The sequence below is a fragment of the Laccaria bicolor genome, genomic scaffold (assembly GCF_000143565.1).
Source record: "Laccaria bicolor S238N-H82 LACBIscaffold_415 genomic scaffold, whole genome shotgun sequence".
Lineage (NCBI taxonomy): Eukaryota > Fungi > Basidiomycota > Agaricomycetes > Agaricales > Hydnangiaceae > Laccaria > Laccaria bicolor.
Genome location: NW_001890266.1, coordinates 1,509 through 4,187, shown reverse-complemented (window position 1 = coordinate 4,187; position 2,679 = coordinate 1,509). Strand labels below are relative to the sequence as shown.

The 2,679-nt window shown below is 49.4% G+C and overlaps 2 protein-coding genes across 2 annotated transcripts; both read left to right on the top strand.

Annotated features, from left to right (window-relative positions):
- Positions 1-170: 170 nt before the first annotated feature.
- LACBIDRAFT_336215 (uncharacterized protein) lies at positions 171-906 on the top strand (the record flags this gene model as incomplete). Its single annotated transcript, XM_001891152.1, has 4 exons — positions 171-350; positions 403-444; positions 485-603; positions 639-906. 4 exons carry the CDS (start codon positions 171-173, stop codon positions 904-906), a joined length of 609 nt encoding a protein of 202 aa, XP_001891187.1.
- Positions 907-1,306: 400 nt separating this feature from the next.
- LACBIDRAFT_336214 (uncharacterized protein) lies at positions 1,307-2,263 on the top strand (the record flags this gene model as incomplete). The annotated part of the gene is made up of 5 exons (XM_001891151.1): positions 1,307-1,376; positions 1,673-1,688; positions 1,747-2,065; positions 2,177-2,191; positions 2,240-2,263. The coding sequence occupies 5 exons, from the start codon at positions 1,307-1,309 to the stop codon at positions 2,261-2,263; spliced, it is 444 nt and encodes a 147-aa protein (XP_001891186.1).
- Positions 2,264-2,679: the final 416 nt, after the last annotated feature.

Genomic DNA, 2,679 nt, shown 5'->3' with positions numbered 1-2,679 from the left:
GAAATGAAATTCGCTCAATAAGTGGCGCTTAAAACAACTTAGGCTCAATCCCAATGAATGGGTGGTAGTCGACGAGCGTACTCAGAACCCAGAGCTGCCAGTACTCTCCTTCCGGTGTAGACAACCTTATTTTCCGGAAGTTTGAGGGTACGAGACACCCACCAGCAAGGATGACGGCTGCTGAAATTCTGGACGTTTCTAACGAGAAGAAGTACTGGCGCTCAATTTCTCAGGTTAGAGAGTACGTGGTTCTGGCGAAGCAAGACAAGGAGGGGATGATTTGGCGTCTTTGTCCCGATGAAGAACCTCATCCTGCCTTGGACGGGAACAGGCAAGGTAGCCAACACAGGGTGCGTGTATTGATTTATATGTTGCTACTTACTGATCCTATGGTATGTCTAGGAATGGTTCAATGTTGCTCTGTTGAAACGCACAATGCATTTTGTACGTTTGCGGGTATGGGTTAGAAACATGTCGACCAAAGATTCTTGGTGATTCGCTCGACAAAGTCATCGATAGAATGACTCCAGAGGAAATTGATACTGTTGATTCCCAGTTGCAATCTATTCAAGCCAAGCTAGCGGTTAAGCCAACCGTCGTCGGGTGACTCGTATCGCAACAAGTCCTGGCCACCATAGAGGGCGCCTCCCACAAGCGTTCTCCAGCGTATCGGACTTTGTCGAATACCATCAACAACTTTTGGGCCATGACATCCCGCTTTGCTTGGTGGAAGACATTCTCGCTGCCTTACCTCGCGACGTGTCCATGTCTTTTGCCCACAGCGGCTTCTTCCCAAACAATGTTTTTTGGCTCGCGATCATTGATTGGGCGACTGCTGGATTTTATTCGGAATTTTGGGAATATGCTCGCATGCACGACCCTATTTACTCGAGCCCTCGCGCTTGAAGAAAGAGATTCATAGCAGCCATGCAGGAGTTGATCAGATGCCGCCCACCATTCCACACGACAATACAAACTCTGCGCATCCTGCTGGATCACCAGTCGCGTCCATGCTCGATCTTTTCATTCCCCATCACTCTCGATGGCAGAGGGTCCGCCTGAGATACAGTGATGCATCGCCTGATATAGTTGGGTTCGCTTGCTTGCCGTTCCATGAACACAACGTATCCTTTACTTGAAGAGGTATACTTACTGGTGGGCACAAGAAGGTCTAGACCACATCAAATCCATGATGGTCTCGGCACCACGGCTCCATTCCTTTACCTGGCTGAGCGAGAAATCATACAAAATGCTCTCCTTTCCGTGGAAGCAGCTCACACACTTCTCGCAGGGCCCCATTGCCACTATGAACGAGGGTCTTCGTATCCTCACGATCTGTCCTCATCTCAAATCCCTGGAGCTGACGCTCTTTCTTCGTATGTTTCCCGTCGACGACAACGACGATCCATTTGTCCACAACACTTTAGAATGCCTACATATAAGTACTGCAGGTAACCTGGCAGTTCTTTTCGGCAAAGTCACTCTGCCAGCTCTGAAGGATCTGTCGCTCTCCGAATGACATGGAGCCTCACCCGACCCCCCTATACAGCTTGGCCAGTGGCCACGATCCCAGTTCCTTGCATTCCTCCTATGTTCAGGTTGCACCCTCAAGCAATTTATCATTCAGGAGTGTGATATCTCAGAGATAGCGGCGTGCCTGGTATATCCATAGATATCGAAGTCATTGGGTTTGTTGTCTATCACGGAATATCACCAAGAGCATATGTGCATGACGGAGGTTCTTAGGCGGTTGACGTATACCCCATCAGCCATCTCGTCAGAAAACGTTCTGGGTGGTGGGGACGACCAACTGATCGAGGACACCCCATCGGAGACTACCTGTCCGAATCTCACGACCATCAAGCTGTGGCGATGCATTTCTGCCCAGGATGGAAAGGTCGCGGATATGGTTGAGTCGAGGCGTCGTCGAGGAATAGCTCGCACAGCAGGGCAAAGGCTCCTCTTCAACTTCAAAGGGCAAACCCCTGAGAGAGAGAAGAAGTGGCCGTTCAGCGGGAAATCGTTGGGAGTGCAGAGGACTTTCAACCGCAAGCTAGGGGAAAGAGTGGATGAGCGTGATTATCTAATTCATTTTTATCTTTCCGCAAGCCCTTCAACAATGGTACCCCCAGTTCTCTGTCATTGCTATCCGTCGTTGTATACTTTACCACATTAGGGCTTCCCTCTCCTTGTGAGTACGTTGTAATTTGGAATCTATCCTCATCTTCCATGTTTTTAGATGGAGTTCGGAGAATGCGATTGATAGAGTCCTTGCAACTGGAGTGACCATCATCACCACCACTGTTCACCGATTACTAGGATGAGGCTGACTTCACCAACCCTAAGAATCCCAACCACGTCGACGCTTAGTATCCAGAGTACACAGGTACTAATTGCTGATTTGTTGTATCCAACAACATCTACCCTCGTCTCACCTTTCACCCACAGCCCTCCCAAGCGAACTCTTCGAATTCCAGACGCATCCACGTCAGAACATCCCAAGAAGTTATGCGGTAACAACACCGTGTCCCGTGCAGATACGCTACCGGAGCCTTCTATGGAGGCACGAAGGTTTACAAAGTGCTCGACATCTGCCTTGGAAGAATAGGTATCACAGCTAGGGGATCATCTTCACGTCAGTCACCTTTAGGTCGTCTTCTTCCGTGTTTCGTACACACA